Source organism: Saccopteryx bilineata, chromosome 3, assembly GCF_036850765.1.
Source record: "Saccopteryx bilineata isolate mSacBil1 chromosome 3, mSacBil1_pri_phased_curated, whole genome shotgun sequence".
Classification (NCBI taxonomy): Eukaryota; Metazoa; Chordata; class Mammalia; order Chiroptera; family Emballonuridae; genus Saccopteryx; species Saccopteryx bilineata.
The window spans coordinates 269,325,866-269,343,520 of NC_089492.1; the positions used below are offsets into that span (position 1 = coordinate 269,325,866).

Sequence of the window (17,655 nt, forward strand, 5' to 3'; positions counted from 1 at the left end):
ACTGATGGTTGATGCTTCTCATCTCTCTCTGTTCCTGTCTATCCCTATCTATCCCTCTCTCTTTCTCTCTCTCTCTGACTCTGTTAAAAAAAAAAAATTTAAAAATAAAAAGGCATCAAAGGAAGAGCTCAATAGGAGAGGCTCAGTGTAAAACCACCTGGGACATCAGTTCATAGGAAACCAGAAGTCCATAAGAAGGGCTGATTTTCCAATCCTTTAAGAGAAAATGTTAGGACAAGTAGCTAGCCTAATATACCTGGAAAGAAGGTGGCAGCTATACAGGAGGGCTTTGGCTCTCTCCCCAAGTTGATAGAAGCTCTCAGAGTGGGACTACTCATCACTTGACCAAACCTTTATTGAGCCCCTCTGTGCCAGACATTTGCTGGGGAAGGGATACAGTACAGAGGTAAAACCCTTCCCCTAAAACAGCTTTGTGAACAAGGTTAGGTATCAACAATAAAGAGAACAGGTGCAGAGGTTAAATGACTTGCCCAAAATAAATGAACCTCCTCACTTGGCTCTCCTCAGCCTGTTGCAGAGGTGGTGACCAGCTTCTCTCCAGGAGCCCTCTGGAAGTGTCCAAGGGCTCCCAGGCTGGCACCCACAAAACAGGTGTGGCAGGGAAGCAGGAGATGGTAGGGTGTTGGTAGGGTATTCCAGCCAGTTCTGCTGGGGGCTAAGTGGAAGCAGGCAAACTGGGAATGACACAGCAGGAGTTGCCAGTTTATTCAGATTTAGGAGGCCATGCTGAGGATACTGTTAGTCCCCTTCAACTCTTTAAAGTTCTGAGCATGCGTAACTGTTAGTATCGCAGTGCCCTGTAGCCCTGAGGACTCCATTCTGGGCCTACAGACTCTTAGGGGATCCTGGCTGGCTTTCTGTGGGTAAATCAGACAGATCAAAGAGGTGGGTAAGAACAGACTGTTGATCTCTCTTGGGTTTCTCTGTGCTCAGCAAATGCCCTCAGGCCAGCCTTGACACAGCAGGCAGCTCTCCCAGTTTCCGGAGTCCTCTGATAGCTGCAAAGACACAGGCAGAAAATTAAGGAACATGAAGATGCCACACCATGGGGCTTCCCAGCCTCCCATATGGCCAAGCTGCCTCCCTTACAATCTCCCCACCCACAGCACAACTGCAGTTGTTTCATTCAGTACAAGGTTTCTATGTGGACAGATGAGTAGCACACAGATATCCACAGCCCATGAGCTGTCTTTTCATGTCAGTCAGGCACATGGACTCTTACACCTCATACGTTCCAGCCTTAGCCATGAGTGATTGGGAGCTGAATCAACTAAACCTTTGGGGCTTTTAGTTTTACAAGCTTTGAGACCTCCAGCTATATAAAGGAGAAATGCTGCCTGTTCCCCCACAGATGTGTAAGTAATACAGATGAACAAAGAGCTTTAGAAGTCTTTGGAAGAAAGGGAAAGGGGAAATAGGCATCTTCTAGCACCTCAATCCTATGTTCAGGCGTGACTTGTGGTGATGCAGTGAATCAAACGTCAACCTGGAATCCTGAGGTCGCCAGTTCGAAAGCGTATGCTTGCCCGGTCAAGGCACATATGGCAAGCAATCAATGAATAATTAAAGTGAAGCAACAATGAGTTGATACTTCTCACTACTGCCCCTTCTGTAAAACCAACAAAATAAAATCTGAAAAAAAAAATCCTATGTTCAGAGGTCTATCCCTTCTGGCCTTATGAGGGATTCAGCCCAGCCCCAAATAATCAGGGTTATCCACGGGAGAGATACAGCCTAAGTCTGTGGCACAGGGCAAGGTCTTGCTCTGATGCCAAAGCCTGTGGCAGTGCTCCCATATTTAAAAAAATGGCACCGTACAGGCCAGTAACCTGGGAGCCCCCCTTTTTTTCTCCTATATCTAATCAACCGCCCATTATATTCAAAGTTCCTGAATCCATTTACTTTACTACATTTTCACTACTATCATTCTATAAATATTATAGGTCTTCTTCATTTCTTGCCTGGACTATAATCCATTCTCTATTCAGAAGCAAATGAAGTTGAAAAACCAGAAATCTAATCATGTCACTTCCTACCCCACACTTCCTCCTGGATTCAATGGTCTTCAGTGATGACCACAGAATAAGGTTCAGATTTTCACCTCACCTTGAACCTGCCTCAGTCCTACCCTCTACCTAGAATGTGCTCCATGCTCTTCTCCCAATCCATCTCTTCAGTCTTTTACCTAGATAATGCTTTCCTTTAGATGTCAGCTTAAACATTATTTCCTCAAGGAAAACCCCAAAGTTAAGTTAGCCCCCTACTATGTGCCCTCATAGCACCGACAGCTGATATAATATGTCTCCCCAAATACACAGTTAACTTCCATGAGGCCAGGGACCAATTTTATCTTGCTCACTTGCCACTGACTTTCCAGTATCTACTAGTACATAGTGGACAGTCCAATTTATAACCGTGAATGCATTACGAAAAATGAATAAAAGTGGCTATGTGTACTGCTATCTGAAGAGCAGCTATGAAATATTGTATCCGAGTGCAGGTAGTTCTCTTTTTCAAAGGCAGATGCAATTTGTTTCCTCCATTCCAACCCCAGAGAGCCTGAGATATGTGTAGCACTCACTTTATAACTAAAGCTCGGTCATGAATAGGAAGCATGAAGCCTGTAGGAGTCAAAAAACCCCAGAGAAGAATTAGCCCTGGGCCTGACCAGGCGGTGGTGCAGTGGATAGAGCATTGAACTGGGATGCAGAAGACCCAGGTTCGAGACCCCGAGGTCGCCAGCTTGAGTGCAGGCTCATCTGGTTTGAGCAAAAGCTCACCAGCTTGGACCCAAGGTTGTTGGCTGGAGCAAGGGGTTACTCCGTCTGCTGAAGGCCTGTGGTCAAGGCACATATAAGAAAGCAGTCAATGAACAACTAAGGTCTCGCAACAAAAGGCTGATGATTGATGCTTCTTATCTCTCTCTGTCCCTGTCTATCCCTCTCTCTGACTCTCTGTGTCCCTGTAAAAAAAAAAAAGAAGAAAAAAAAAAGAATTAGCCCTGTATCTAAACCCAAATGCTTTTTGATTGATTGAAAGAGAGAGACATAGACAGACAGACATGGACAGACAGGAGGGAGAGAGATGAGAAGCATCAACTCATAGTTGCGGCACTTTCGTTGTTCATTGATTATTTTCTCATATATGCCTTGACTGGGAGGTTCTAGCTGAACCAGTGACCCCTTGCTCAAGCCAGTGACCTTGGGCTTCAAGCTTGCAACCTTGAGGTTTCAAATCTAGGTCCTCAGTGTCCCAGGTCAACAGTATCCACTGTACCACCACCTGGTCAGGCCCAAACGCTTTTAAGTTCTCTCTCCTGGTGCCTGGGGGGAAGAGACTGTCTGGCTATCCTGAGGTAGGCCGAGGTGGGCTCCAGAGGTTGACAAGGAACAGCTAATTCAGGCATCTTAATAAAGTATGAACTGGCAATGTGCTCTACGTGGCTGATTAATCTGGGGCAATAGTCTAGCCATGGCTCACACTCTGCCTAGAAACTTCTCACAGGCTGTCTTTTTTCAGAAGTCCCTATGACCTCCCAAAATTTGCCTTGAAAATGACAAGGCCTCCTTGCAAAGAACTCCCTAGGTCTAGGTGAAGGAAACACAAGGATAGCTTATGTACTTGCCTGAGATGCAGCCAAAGGCAATCACCACAGCTTAGTCTAGGAATGAGTATGGCACCTACTGCTGAGAGGCTACCCCATTTGTAGTTAAGGAATGTCAAGGGGCTAAACCCCAGAAGCATGGTTATGAAATTCAAGTTCCTTCTAGATACAAATCTCCCTCCTTTAACAAAAGAGAACTGCAGTTGGCAGAACACTGGATGAGAACACATTCTCCACCTCAGAGCCAGAACAGGCCACAGAATAGAAGACCTCCATCCCAGGGGCTAGAAAGTTATTCTAGATGTCAGAGTACATAATCTGCTCCCCATTACCCAAAAGAGGCTTTGGTCTGCTGTTTGAATGTAACCTCCTTGGGAGCAATCAGGCCACAATAGGACTAGGGTGCAGTGCCCACCACAGGCCTTTGCTCCTAAAGGGCTAGGCCAGGGAACAAAAGAAGTTAGGCAGTGCAGTGCACTTCCTCCCCTCCCCCTAACAGCTGCTGTCTCAAGACAGCTGTATCCAGCCAGTCTGCTCAAGACTATTAAATATTCATCAGATGCTTGCTAGCTTTAAACATGCAACGACTATTAATTTGGAGAGCAAGACGTACATAAGGGTCTGGAAAGAAAGAGAGAAAAAGAGAGAGTGCTTATAAGTAACCAATTCTTTTAAGTCTAAGAATCTGAAAACCAAGCCAGTGACACCCATCCTATACACCAAAACTGGAAACTCCTTTCAGTGTAAACTGACCTTGTTGCCACTCTAGACACTGAGGCGGCAGCTCATGGGGGCAGAGACTTGGGTCTAAGCTGTGGTTATCCTAACCTGTACACATCAGCTTTCAGTTTCCCAGGATAATCCTCATTTCACAGGCTTGGGAGAATTAAATGGGATGCTGCATATGATACTCCCAGTACAGAATTAATAGCAGAATTAAGAGCTTAAAATGGAGGCAGAGACTTCATTCATTTGGGACAGAGTGGTGAGAACAAAGTTTCTATCTGTGAAGATTCAGAGTTTGGTCTCCAATTCACAGGGTGGGTAAAGGGGATCAGATTATGGGAAGAGGATATATCAACATATGGTGAGGGTTTAACATCCCACCTCCATATTGCCCAAATACTATACTCTCTGAGAGGAGAGATGATTTCCTTTCTGAAAAAGGTAAGAACCAAAACACCTTCAGACAAGACAGAGAGGAAGAACTGCAAGGTGGTGGGAGACTATCCCCCTTCACTCTCCCACAAAGGAGTGGTTCACTCACAGATGGCTTTTCTCTTCTGGCTCCTTACTCCCCTACCTCATCAGTACAATGGCAAACAGGTGTGTTCTGGTGCTTAAGGCCTGCCTCTAAGAGCTCCCTAAATTTTAGAATAAAATCTAAATTCCTTGTCTAACATTTATCTTTTCAAGATTGGCACTAACTTACTCTTCCAGCTTCTATTCATAGCTAATTTATTGGAAGCTTACATATCATGTTGAATGTGTTATAAATATTAGTTCACTCAATCTTTACAGTAGTGTTGTGTTGTCAAATGAATTATTACCCCATTTTACAGATGATGAAACTGAGACCTGGAGAAGATAACTCATCTAAGTTTCCAAAGCTAGCAACTTTGGAGGCCGAATTTGAAATTAGTCTTTTTGAAGCCATTGTAAAATGCTATGCTAACCTATCTTAGTTATACTTTGAGACTTTGCTTCAATGTCACTCCTCTTCTCTAGCACTCCCTATACCTTTCCCAGCAGCTCCTGCAAGCTCCCTGAAATGCAGTTCAGCAACAGAAACAATCACACACTACCCCAACTATGTAAGACTCTCTCACACTGGACTGAGTTTCTTGAAGGCAGAGAGAGACTACAAAATGATGTAGACCGTGACCCAGCACAGCCAGTACAAGAGCCTCAGCAAATGTTCTCTGCATTAGTAATAATATTCCTGCAGAAAAGCCTCCTTCCAGATACCGAATGATTGTACAAGCTCCCTGTGATGGTTCTGGTTAACAGATTAAACTCAATTCCAGTAGTTGAGACTAATCACAGCCTCTAAAATCAGACTGCCTGAGCTTGAATCCCAGCTCTGCTACTTAACAGCTGCTTGACCTTGGATAAGTGATTTAATTTTTCTGGGTCTCAGTTTCATCACTGTGTAAATATGGGATAATTACAGCTACTCCACATGTGGAGAAGAGAGTGCATGGCACACAGTGAAGAATGTTAGAATTGACAAAATGCCACAGTACCCAAGATGTACCTTATTTCCAATTTTAACAACTCTGAAATCAGGATGCATCTTACATTCAATATAAAAATAAACCATTGTAGGCCCTGGCCGGTTGGCTCAGCGGTAGGGCGTCGGCCTGGCGTGCGGGGGACCCGGGTTCGATTCCCGGCCAGGGCACACAGGAGAAGCGCCCATTTGCTTCTCCACCCCCCCCTCCTTCCTCTCTGTCTCTCTCTTCCCCTCCCGCAGTCAAGGCTCCATTGGAGCAAAGATGGCCCAGGCGCTGGGGATGGCTCCTTGGCCTCTGCCCCAGGCGCTAGAGTGGCTCTGGTCGCGGCAGAGCGACGCCCGGGAGGGGCAGAGCGTTGCCCCTGGTGGGCCTGCCGGGTGGATCCCGGTCGGGCGCATGCGATAGTCTGTCTGACTGTCTCTCCCCGTTTCCAACTTCAGAAAAAAAATAAAAAATAAAAATAAACAACAAAAAAATAAAAAATAAAAAATAAATAATTGGTAATCATTTTTCTTTCTTTGCAGTACTTAATAATACATCTTATAATAAACGGCCTCAAGTGTCAATAAAATATAGAAGCAGCATGCTTTCAGCATAGAAAATGGACTTTGGTGTACAAAAATGTTGATATACACCACCTCCCACAACTTGATATGTAACCATTGTAAATTACTTCATCTTTCCTATTATCTACTGCTTCATTTACAACCTAGTAGGTATTCGAATTGACTTCTCTTCTTCCTTAGCCAGGCAAAGTACCTTATTTTTCCCATGTCATTTTCTTCTTTTATTTATTTACTTATTTATATCCAATTTTGTTTATTAATTGAGAGGAGACAAGAGACTCCTTCATGCACCCCAACTGGGGTCTACTGGCAAGCTCCCTGGGAATGGGCTATGCTCTGCCCATATGCAGCTGGCAGTTGCTGAGCAACTGAACTATTTTTAGCACCTGAGGTGAGGCTCCACTGGAGCCACTCTCAATGCCAGGTGCCAACTCACTAGATTGAGCCGGGAGAGCAAGAGGAGGGGAGAGAGAGAGAGAGAGAGAGAAAAGGGCCAGGGGAGAGGCAAAGAAGCAGATGGCCACTTCCCCTGTGTGCCCTGACTAGAATCCAACCCGGAACATCCACACCTGGCCAACCAGCCAGGACTTACAGTGTGTCCCTGAAGTCATGGTGCACTTTTGACCGGTCACAGGAAAGCAACAAAAGACGATAGAAATGTGAAATCTGCACCAAATAAGAGGAAAACTCTCCCAGTTTCATACCTATTCAGTGCAGTCCGATGTGGGCTCACGCACAGACTTTTTAGCGCTCCTTAGGTAGCTATCCCATATAGCCTCTACAGACTCGTCACTGACTGGTGGCCTACCAGAACGGGGTTTCTCCACCAAACTGCCGGTTTCCTTCAACTGCTTATCCCACCGAGTAATGTTCTTCCTATGTGGTGGTGCTTCGTTATAAACGCGCCGATATTCACGTTGCACTTTGGTCATGGATTCTAATTTAGCGAGCCACAGAACACAGTGAACTTTCCTTTGTACCATCCACATCTCTACTGGCATGGCTGTGGGCTGCTCTGCTGTATACACGGTATTACGTCATCATCTGCGCATGCGCACATGCTGCCACATCATTCTACAGAAACTGGGAGGGTTTTCCTTTTATTTGGTGCAGATTTCATATTTCTATTGACTTTTGTTGCTTTCCTGTGACCGGTCAAAAGTGCACCATGACTTCATGGACACACTATACTTTTTCCTTTTAAAAATAATGTGGTCGTCTGACCAGGGATTGGTGCAGTGGACAGAGCATCAGACTGGGAAACAGAGGACCCAGGTTTGAAATCCTGAGGTCGCTGGCTTGAGCGCAGGGTTGCTGGCTTGACTGTGGGTGTTGGGGACCGCAAGCTGACAGGGTCCTTGTGGTTTAAATTTTTTGGGGGGGACACAGGTGTGGGGGACTAGCAGTAAGCTGACAGTCAGCCCAACCTTCCACCTCACTTGCCTGCTTAAGTTGCTAAAGGCTAAGTTTTTTCCCAATACCTTTATATTAGCTGTGATGCTGGATTGTTTCTACTCTTCCTATCCCCCAAGTCCCTCTGAGAGATTGGAGGCAGTTTTCTTTTTATCCTTTGTTTTGTGAAGTTAAGATGTTATGTATGGAGGGGGTTTTCTGCACTTGGGAGAATTCTTGGGTTGCCTTGGAAATGTGACTGTTTCAATGAACTCTTTGATTTGCTAATGACTTTACTCTGCCCTATAAATAAAGCAGGTATGGGGGTGGAGATGCTTTTTGCAAGCTATCTTTTGCGATGCAAAGAGATCTCCTGATCCCATCTTTTTTCTCTAAGTTTATTTCTTCATTCCATGCCATTCCCACTCAGGACCTGGAATTACTAGCCACACGGTCCTTGGCACGTGGGATCATAGACATGACCCCATGGTTGCTGGCTTGAGCCCAAAGGTCATTGGCTTGAAGCCCAAAGTTGCTGGCTTGAGCAAGGGGTCACTCGTTCTGCTGTAGCCCCCCACCCCCCCAGGGCAAAGCACATATGGAAAAGCAACCGATGAACTAAGGTGCCACAACAAAGAATTGAAGCTTCTCATCTCTCTCCCTTCCTCCCTGTCTGTCCCTGTCTGTCTCTGTCACAAAAATAAAATAAATAAATAAATTACAGTCAAGATCACTTCACAGACTGAGAAGCGATAAGATGAGAAAATAGAACTACTTAATAGTAACACTACCAGCAAACAACAGCTGTACAGGCTCACACAAAGCAGGAGCCTATACATCAAGAAAGAGGGAATCCATATGGTGCCTATGCATTCTAACCCAGAAATGATCTATGGGCAAAGCCTTGGGGGACACAGAACCACAGGGTTTGAGGCCAGGAAGAGAATATTTAAATTTCAAAAACTTGAACAAAACATCTTACCAATACTACCTCTATCTCCCTTGTTTACTTGGTTCAAGAGCTCTCTGTATATCTGTAGACAAGCAGCCATTTGGTTTCCAACTTTCAGGCTGCTGTTCCTAAAACAAAAAACAGTCTCAGTCTGTTTTACCCTTTGTGGTCAGAAAGCCCTAGTAGTTGCTGATGTCTCCTTACATTCATTTTTAGCTTGGCATTTCTTTTTGGGGCGATAAAGATGTTCTACAATGGTTGTGGTGATGCTTGTACAACTCTGTATATACAGTCATGAGCCACTTAACAATGGGGATACACTTTTTTTAAGATTTTTTATTTTTATTTTATTTATTCATTTTTAGAGAGGAGAGAGAGAGGGAGAGAGAGAGAAGGGGGGAGGAGCTGGAAGCTTCAACTCCCATATGTGCCTTGACCAGGCAAGCCCAGGGTTTCGAACCAGCGACCTCAGCATGTCCAGGTTGACGCTTTATCCACTGCGCCATCACAGGTCAGGCTTTTTTTTTTTTTTTTTTTTAAGATTTTTATTTATTGATTTTACCGAGAGGGGAGTGAGGGGTGAAGGGAGGAAAGGGGGGAGGAAGGGAGAGAGAGAGATAAAGGAAATGGGGGAGGAGCAGGAAGCATCAACTGTTGCTTCTCATATGTGCCTTGACCAAACAAGACCAGAACTTCAATCCAGTGACCTCAGCACTCTAGGTTGACCCTTTTAACTCTGTGCTACCACGTCAGGCACAATGGGGATAAATTTTGAGAAATATGTACGAATAGGCAATTTTGTTGTTTTGTGACCATCACAGAGTATATAGACATAAACCTAGACGGTCTAGCCTACTAGACACCTAGGCCAGTGGTCGGCAAACTCAGTCAACAGAGCCAAATATCAACAGTACAACGATTGAAATTTCTTTTGAGAGCTAAATTTTTTAAACTTAAACTATATAGGTAGGTACATTCCTTATCGAGGTAGCACCCACACGCGGTATTTTGTGGAAGAGCCACACTCAAGGGGCCAGTTGCATGTGGCTCGTGAGCCAGATGTGGCTCTTTTGATGGCTGCATCTGGCTCGCAGACAAATCTTTAATAAAAAAATAATAACGTTAAAAATATAAAACATTCTCATGTATTACAATCCAATCATTTCCTATCACTCATGTTTATGGTTGTGGGTGGCTGGAGCCAATCACAGCTGTCCTCCGGGACACCACCAAATTTTTATTGGATAATGCGTAACACACACAGGTCGTTGTATGGCTCTCATGGAATTACATTTTAAAATATGTGGCGTTCATGGCTCTCTCAGCCAAAAAGGTTCCCAACCCCTGGAATAGGCTATACAGAATACTGCCATTGTACATGTGGTCTGTTGTTGACCGAATCATTATGCAGCATATAACTATACTAAAACCATTGGATTATACACTTTAAATGGGTGAACAGATGCCTTTTCAAGCACAAATTACAGGCCAAATAAAAAAAAGATTTTTCCCACATGATCTGGCGGTGACGCAGTGGATAGAGCACTGGACTGGGATGTGGAAGACCCAGGTTCGAGACCCCAGGGTCACCAGCTTGAGTGCAGACTCATCTGGTTTGAGCAAGGCTCACCAGCTTGAGCCCAAGGTTGCTGGCTCAAGCAAGGGGTCACTCGGTCTGCTGTGGCCCCCCCACCCCTGTGAAGGCACATATGAGAAATCAATCAATGAACTAAGGAGCTGCCACAAAGAATTGATGTTTCTCATCTCTCTCCCCTTCCTGTCTGTCCCTATCTGTCCTTCTCTCTGAACTGTCTCTACCACACAAAAAAAAAAGTTTCCCCAAAATTCTGTTCTTTAGACTACCCTAGGCAGAGTTGAGAGTAACTTCTCTACATTCAGAGACTTTCCCTTAAAATTTCCTACCCATTTATGTAACCAATATCATGCAGGATTTTGTGGGTGCTTCAAACCATGCTCAAGACATATGGCCCTCTCTGCCTGACCTGTGGTGGTACAGTAGATAAAGCATAGACCTGGAACATTGAAGTTTGAAACCCTGGGCTTGCCTGATAAAATAATTTCCCTACTAGGGGTTGCCTAAGTATGAGAAATACCCTTTTCCTTAGATTATAAGCAGTATAGGATAAGTCAGATGGTAGGTTCTGGCAAGTTATCAACTTGGGTTTGATTACTAATAATATTAATTATGGACCCTGGGAGATCACTTTACCTAATTCTCAGTTACTTCTGTAAAATACAGATATTACTGGACAACTGTTTTCTTGGCTACACAGAATCCATTTCTCTTTCCTAATTACACCCTGACTTCCTTTTGTGGACTATTATTTTTAAATTATTCTTTTTGTGTGTGTGTGACAGAGACAGAGAGAGAGTCAGAGAAAGGGACAGATAGGGACAAACAGGAAGGGAGAGAGATGAGAAGCATCAATTTTTCGTTGTGGCTCCTTAGTTGTTCATTGATTGCTTTCTCATATGTGCCTTGATTGGGGGGGAGGGCACAGCAGAGCGAGTGACCCCTTGCTCAAGCCAGTGACCTCAGGGTTTCAAACCTGGTTCCTCTGCATCCAAGTCTGATGCTCTATCCACTGTGCCAGCGCCTGGTCAAGCAACTATTCTTTATATTTTTAAACTATTCTTACTGTATACTGCTAAAGTATAGGGGACATGACTCAAGCTAATCCAGTCTGACATTCCCTCCCTATAACTTGAAATCTTGAGGGAGAAAGAAACCAAACATGGTTTGAGTTCACTTATTCCACAAGAGTGCCTAAGTAGCTATCACCACTTCAGGATCGCTTCTGAGATCTACCACTGCTGCTTCAGTTCTCTGCAGTCACTCTGGTTCCTAAACCAGATTTTCTAGCTTCATACTAAATCTGTGAAACCGTAACATCCTTCTAATAAATTCCCTTTGTTTACATTAGTTACTTTGTAGCTTACAACCAATGAACTCCAAATGAAACATTGCCTTATTAGGTTACTGACAGGATAGAGTGGGATTCAACAGCCATAAATTGATACTGTCTAGTTCTTACAAATACAGTAAATTCAAGAACTAGAAACAAACATATAAACATGGTCATGTTATAAATGATACAAACAACATACTAGAAAGATGTGCCCACTGATCATCTCCCAGGCCACCTCTTAGCAGAACTTTTTAGTTAGCATAAAGTCTCACATCCTTAATAGAAAGCCACCTTAACATACCTGACATGGGTCTTTACTACCCATTCTACTTCACAAAATGTCTTGAGTTTTCAATGACCTGAAAATGGAGAAGTAAGAGATCAGTCTCTCGAAAAGGAAGTTTTAAAGACATACAAAATAAAAGATAGAGATCCTGCATGCAGTTTATACATTACAGGAGAGAAACATGCAACTTTAAGGAAATTTTAAGTAACATTTCATTGTGAATATCAATATGGGGACCTATAGGGGCTCATCCTCGTACATTTTAAAATAGCTGAGCAGAAAGCTTTACTTTGGGGAGCAGATCTAATCTACAGTCACTGAAATTTTACACTGTGTCATTTAAGATGTCAGACTTTGTGCCCAGGTTACATTACAGTTTACTTGTGATGGGCAGGATTATTAAGAGTTATGGCTAATTTATGCGGCAGCATATGGTTTTTCTTTTTACAGCTATTTTTTATTAAACAAGTTTTTGCAAAGTTTTAACATTAAAATTAACAGCTAAAGAATTGTTTATGCAAGTTGCTGTCACAGTTTATGTAAAAGAGAAATATGTGCTATTAAAATCAGACATTTAGGTTACCTTTGGTTTTTTGCGATGCATGTTAGCTTTACACATCCTGATTCTCTTGCGATAATTTTCCTTTAAAAAGGGGGGTATAGAGTGATCTCTTTTCATCAAAACAAGACATAATGCCCTGAAAGCTGACTTCAAACCATGGTTGAAAATTCAGTTATTTACACTTTATCACAATCTACAAATACATTTTTTTGTTGGTGTGTTTTAAAAAGAAAAAAAATGTCCATCATGCACTGCTGCAGGCAGCTTGGCACTTCATACAAGAGGATTTTTCACCCCCGAGCAGTTTTAGGTGGCCCATTTAGAAAAGGCATGCGAACCCTGAAAATGAACAGGAGTGGAAACAGGGCCAAACAATTCCGTCATTTCCTCTTGACCTCTCAGAAGGGAGTACAGAGCCAGCCTATCATGCCAGATCCTGCCCCAGCCCAGCTGATTTATTAATAGCATTTCTGGGATTAGAAGGGAAACCCTTAAGGGCATCCAGGGTTTGCTGAATTGTCATCTCTAAAAGCAGGTAACGGGCGCTACCCCTTTTCAAGTTCACAGATTTGGTGTCACTCTTAGGACCACCTAGGGGCTCTACAGAAGATGCAACAAGGGTAGCTGGCACTTTACATATTGATGCCTCCATGTGGAAATCAGTCCAAGTTTTGGTTTTATTGGGTTTTTCTCTTCAGATACTGGATCTTGTGATAGGATTAGATAAAACTGTTTTCAACAACTTCCAGGGGGTGAAAAAGCTTTGGTTATTTTTAAACTAAAACTTAACAACTCGATAAACTTTTTTTTGGTAAACTTAAAATAAAATCCCCACCACCATTTTAAGAATGTCTCCAACTTTTAACAAGCCCATTCATTAACTTTAGAATTAATTTAAGTTTATTTGAAAGAGAAAACTATTTTATTGTCCACCCACAAAAATGACAATTCATCACATTTACTTTGATTAAAAAAGGACTAAACTTTATTGACAAACTGCTGCAGACATTTTGACATAAAGTTAAGCTACCTATTTAGGCAGACTTACACATGTAGCATTTAATCTTCCAAAAACAAAATGGGAGGATGGTACAAATCCAATTAGGACTTTAACTTATGTACAGAGTGGATTTTGATTCCTTTTTCATTCAGCTGCAGTGTCCCTTTTTATATCATGCTAGTGTTGAGACATACTTGACTATATTTTGGGAAAGTTCAATATTGACAACCGTCAACTTAAGGAAATCACCTTTTGGCCCCAGTGTCCAAGTGAGCTTTTCATGGAGTGCAGAATCTCAGATGGACAAAATACTTTGTCTTTTTAAATACTGAAATTTTAATTGAAAGATTGTGGCTAAAAAGCTCTGCATCAAATTCAATTCAGGTGGCCAGCCCCTCTCCCCCAATCAACCTCTTCAAAACCTAGTCTCTACTAAGTATCTCTCAACACTGTATGTCTGGGGCTAGATTTCAAAACCCACATAATGAAAAAGTCATTTTTACAAACCTAATCTTGTTTTTTAAATCAATTAATGTTAAAAATTGCATCAACTATTTAATTCATAAGGATGTTTCATATTAAAATTTAACCTTAAGATTCAACCGCCATGTGCTTTTAAAGGAAATGTTTTTAGAGACGTCTGAGCTCACTTTTACATGGTGGCACCTATTGCCATTAACGTTTGTGATTTTAAATCTTAAAACAGCCCTGAATTTTGAAATGTAGCCTAGTTTGGGATTCTGCAACTACAACTATACGGGATGCCTCAAATCAAAACTAAGATAAAGTTAACAAGCCTTAACTTCAGAACCTTTAAGCAAGCAATGTCATTTTTGAAACTAACAGGTTTGTGGTTTTTTTTTTTACTCAACTTCTTTTTTTTTATTATAAAAGGTACATTTCTGTTTATATTTAAACAACAAAGAAAAAAAGCATCTACACACTTAAAAAATTAATTCAATATTCCTAAATCTATTTTTAACTCATTTTAAAATACTACATACAGAAGCCAGAATGCAGAGTTAAGAATGGAGTAAGGTGGGGAGAAGAAGGGGACCACGAAGAAAAACACTTAGACAATTACTTGTCTGTTGTGGGTAAAGCAACAGGAATCCTGGGAGATACAAGAAATCAGTAACAACTTTGCTCATAACTGATATTTCCCCCTCATGTTTGTTTTTAATAACGTCCATATGGGTGCTCTCTGTATGCTCCCTTCACCGGCCTAGCTGGAGGGGCCTTCAGCGATGGCCTGGTCCCATTCCAGTCGTCTTGGCCTATGAAGAAAGCAAGAACAGTTTAGAAACCATGTACCTAGGCATTTGGGGAGGAGCAGGGGTAAGTCACCTGGTAAAAAAAAAACACTGCTTTGCTTCCACTGTCTTGCTACCTCTCCAGTGGTCCTTCTTTTCTCTCTACTTGGCTTTCCTGAGTAGCTTAGGCAACTTCCCAATTGGAGGGGAGTTGTGAGTGGATGAACAGAAGGAACACTCAGAAAGCGCCTGGAGACTCTCCATAGGCAACATGATCTATACTCCAGCTCCCAAACCTCACAAAACCCAACATTTGCTGAGACAGTGCGGAAATCAACTTCAGGGGGTCTGCAATGCCCTTTTCTGTTCCCAAAGCAACCAGACAGCCTCAGGTAAGGTGAATTTCTGGGAGTCTTTCCAACTGGAAGCAGAAAGCTGCCTTTCCATCCAACAGCGAAGTCAGGTTTCCCCATGGAGAAGTGTCCTCTGGCTCTCTGGAAGAAGGAAGCAAGGACCACTTTTCATGAGGCTCCCCACCAGCAGAGCCAAGGCCTACTGCTCTGGCAAAAGGATATACAATCAAATGTGTTTAGAGCACTGATTAGGAGAATTTGTTATTTCTTTCCTTGTGCCGACAGTCCAGAGAAGCCAGACAACATGGGTGACATACTCAGATGGCTTTCTTTCATGACAGGGAAAAGCCTGAGGGAGAGGATCAATTACTTCTAGAGCTGACTTCTCAGAAAAATGAGTTGTGTTCATAACCTTTTTGGTCTCACTCACTGCTATACTTTACCCATGCCAGTTCACTTCTTCAGTGGCCTGCATTCAGGAACATCTTTTATCACTATAGGTTTAAAATCCCTTATATGGCTCTCAAGTCACAAAGAACCCTACCCTAAACCTGTTTCTATGCCTAGTATAATAGACATGACCATCATTTTCCAAGTTGCTTCTGGGTACCAACAAGATAGTTTATTTTTCCAATTCTGTTTATAAAGACAGAAATCAGTCCTGGCTGGATCCTTGGTTGGTTAGAGAGCATCATCCCGAAGCACAGAGGTTGCCAGTTTGAGCCAGTTAGGGCACATACAGGAACAGATGTTCCTGTCTCTCTTACCTACTCTCTCTCTAAAAAATCAGTGAAATAAAACATTAAAAAATGATTAAAAAATTTTAAAAGGGGGGGGCATTAATCAGAACAGATTAATTATGGCAAGATCATACCAGGAACACAACGAGCAGTCTACCTTTTAGTCCAATCTTTTCTTTTTTTTAAATTAATTTTTAGAAAGACAGAGGAAGGGGTTGGAGGAGAGAAACATTTGTTATTCCATTTCATTATGCATTCACTGGCTGATTCTTTTTTTTTCCTAAGAGAGGCAGGAAGAGAGACAAACAGAGAAACCAGAACATCAAGCTGTTCCTGTATGTGTTCTAAAGGGGGATTGAACCAGCAACTTCTGAGCTTTAGGACAATGCTCTAACCAACTGAGCTACAAGGCCAGGGCTTCAGTTCAGTCTTTTATACAGCAAAAGAGAAATACAATTTAGCCAACACATACAGAGGCCCCATTATGCTGTAGCACTGATGTGGAGAGAAATACCCCAGGGCAATCACACCGCCCTTTTAAATAGTGGCATATGAGTAGGGCAGTGTGGTGTTACTAATGGCAAATTACCAGTGCCATTTAGTTAGAACTAGTGAAAACTGCTTCCCTTGGCAAGTAGCTGATTGGCTACTACATACTGTGCTGAGGAGTTGAGCTCAGCCTGTCCACTTGTGGGAAATCCTAAAAAGCTCCCTTTTTAGCTAGACTGTCAACTAGTATCTTAAGAACTGTCAACTGCTGAACCCCTTGCCAAGAATTCTGGAATCCCTACAGGTATGTTTAAAACACCTCACATTTAATGGGCTGCTCTCTCTGCATCCATGGCCACATGGCACTTCCTCTGTGGCCCATTAATACAGGCCACAACTGGCTCTCAAGGACACTTTTTTTTTTAAAGTCTATGTTATTTATTTATTTATTTATTTCAGAGACAGAGAGAGGGACAGATAGGAACAGACAGGAACGGAGAGAGATGAGACGCATCAATCATTAGTTTTTCGCTGCGATACCTTAGTTGTTCATTGATTGCTTTCTCATATGTGCCTTGACCGTGGGCCTTCAGCAGACCAAGTAACCCCTTGCTCAAGCCAGCAACCTTGGGTCCAAGCTAGTGAGCTTTGCTCAAACCAGATGAGCCCGCGCTCAAGCTGGCAACCTTAGGGTCTCGAACCTGGGTCCTCTGCATCCCAGTCCAACACTCTATCCACTGCGCCACCGCCTGGTCAGGCTCAATGACGGTCTTGAGCAATGTGTTTTCAACCAAACCTCAGGGAAGGCAGTTTGGTCGTACAGCCATTCCAGTCCCTATAGCTCTCTTGGGACCGAGGACTGAGTTGAGATGTTTCCAACACAGTAAGGATCTTGGTGCCAGTGCTGCCCTGAATTGGCTCTAGTCCCTGTAGCTTCTAATCTAACAGGTGCTATTCCTGTCCCAATCTGCTCTGACTAGCTACTTGCGATCTAGGTCCTTTTCGCTGTTATTTCCTCTACAGTGAGATTCTTTTCCATGAGATCCAAAATTGTTTTTAAAAGCAAGGTAGCATCCTAGAGGTAGCTTAGTTGCTTAGAATGTCTTCCCAATATGCTAAGTTTGTGGGTCTGATCTCTGGTCAGGGCACATACAAGAATCAACCAACGAGCCTGACCAGGCGGTGGCGCAGTGGATAGAGCGTCGGACTGGGATGCGGAAGGACCCAGGTTCGAGACCCCGAGCTCACCAGCTTGAGCGCGGGCTCATCT

The 17,655-nt window shown here is 43.0% G+C and overlaps 1 protein-coding gene across 3 annotated transcripts in view; it reads right to left on the minus strand.

The window, feature by feature from the left end:
* Nucleotides 1-337: 337 nt before the first annotated feature.
* The window catches only part of KHDRBS1 (KH RNA binding domain containing, signal transduction associated 1), a 42,918-nt gene continuing 25,600 nt past the window's right edge, over nucleotides 338-17,655 (minus strand). Inside the window, exons 9-12 of one of the 3 annotated variants that reach the window (XR_010730477.1) lie at nucleotides 14,635-14,827; nucleotides 12,004-12,061; nucleotides 8,803-8,900; nucleotides 338-1,019 (exon numbers count right to left, since the gene is read on the minus strand). Coding sequence is in view for 1 of the 3 variants with exons in the window: in XM_066269802.1 (XP_066125899.1) it covers nucleotides 14,730-14,827 (98 nt within the window). In the remaining 2 variants the exon portion in view is untranslated. Of the gene's footprint in view, nucleotides 1,020-8,802; nucleotides 8,901-12,003; nucleotides 12,062-13,507; nucleotides 14,828-17,655 lie in introns of those variants that run through there. The other 2 variants (XR_010730476.1, XM_066269802.1) reach the window with 2 other exon arrangements.